Genomic DNA, 1,387 nt, shown 5'->3' on the forward strand with positions numbered 1-1,387 from the left:
TACAGTTGCTGTAGACTGAATTGCGTACTTAGGCATTAAAAACATTTACACATACGGTAAAAACTTAATATGGTAAGTCAATTAGACTTGACCTACACCTTGGATTTTTTTGTGTTCTGGATGGTGCAACTAACAGCTGAGCTTGTCTCTCCATCCTTAAACATCCTCAATTATTTTCACTCTTTCACTTTATTCCATATTTCCTTGGTTATCGGAAGAACAGATTTCAAAGAAAGTAAGTAAAAAGTCAGTTCTAATGCATGCTCAAAGTTGTGATATATGTGTTTATCTTTACTGTCTCCCACAAGGAGATAATCACCCATACTGAAAAAACAAATCATACTGTCCAGGTGATCTCAAAATGGATTCAAAACCCTCAATGCAGAATCGCTAAGGCCATCAAGACCAGGGCTTAAAGTGTCCTAATGACCATTCCCTTTTTGCAAAAGCCCTCGAGTCTGGATTATGTACAAATCCTTTCAAGCAATGCTTGTATGGCAGCTGTAACTCACCTGCAATGGTTCTCAAAAGACAGGATGATTGGCCAATCAGATGTTTTGAATGCACTTTCTGCGATGGCCTCCACAACATCCTGGGGAAGTACAGTGCAATGTTGTTAATAGCACAGTGTAGTTGTTAATAGCACAGTGTAGTTGTTAATAGCACAGTGAAGTTGTTAATAGCACAGTGAAGTTATAAATTTCCTCAACTAAAACCTGTCTTTAAGATTTGGTGCTAGTTGATGCAGGAATGACAGTATAAGAGAAGCAGTGCAAATGTCGACCTGTCTGCTACTGCAATGGAAAGCTCTAGATCTTAAACCATCATCCATAAAATGGCTATCCTGTGCATGCAGTAAGTACATTCACAACAGAAAACATGCAATTTTTCTTTCTTTTTTATACACATTTAAGGGGCACTTACATGTAGTTGTGCTTCTTATGATATTCTATTTGATCAAAGGAGGAGTAAGTTCTAGACTAAGACATCCATTAGGAGTCCTACTAACAAGCCAAATAAGGCATATACTGTATATAGGTCCTAATTCCCAACCTGGACCCCAGCCAGGTAGCTTTTGGAAATGAAAAATATGATACGAAAGGCAACAAAACACACAGAACTTTAAAAAAATAACAGTAAGGAGCTAATTTGTGTATATTCCTTTGGTAAACAGTTTCATTATTCGTTTCCACAAACATACCGGCCGGGACCCGGGTAGGAAATGGGACCTAAGCCTTAGTAGTCAACAGACATGAGTATAAGCAAGCAAACAAGTATATCCACCTTAAAAAGCACGTCAGTGCACATTGTATAGCCATGAGTGATGATAGGCTCGTTGTCATTACCATCCAGCAGTCCAGCTCCACACATCGACATCCAACCAGCA

The 1,387-nt window shown here is 38.8% G+C and overlaps 1 protein-coding gene across 1 annotated transcript in view; it reads right to left on the reverse strand.

Moving 5' to 3' along the window:
• Positions 1 to 1,387, reverse strand: part of LOC118425577 (1-phosphatidylinositol 4,5-bisphosphate phosphodiesterase beta-1-like) — a gene marked incomplete in the record, with an annotated part of 44,307 nt that overhangs the window by 32,577 nt on the left and 10,343 nt on the right. The window contains 2 exon segments of the mRNA XM_035834519.1: positions 513 to 592; positions 1,285 to 1,380. Coding sequence (XP_035690412.1) covers positions 513 to 592; positions 1,285 to 1,380 — 176 coding nt within the window.

The sequence above is a fragment of the Branchiostoma floridae genome, chromosome 1 (genome assembly GCF_000003815.2).
Source record: "Branchiostoma floridae strain S238N-H82 chromosome 1, Bfl_VNyyK, whole genome shotgun sequence".
Classification (NCBI taxonomy): Eukaryota; Metazoa; Chordata; class Leptocardii; order Amphioxiformes; family Branchiostomatidae; genus Branchiostoma; species Branchiostoma floridae.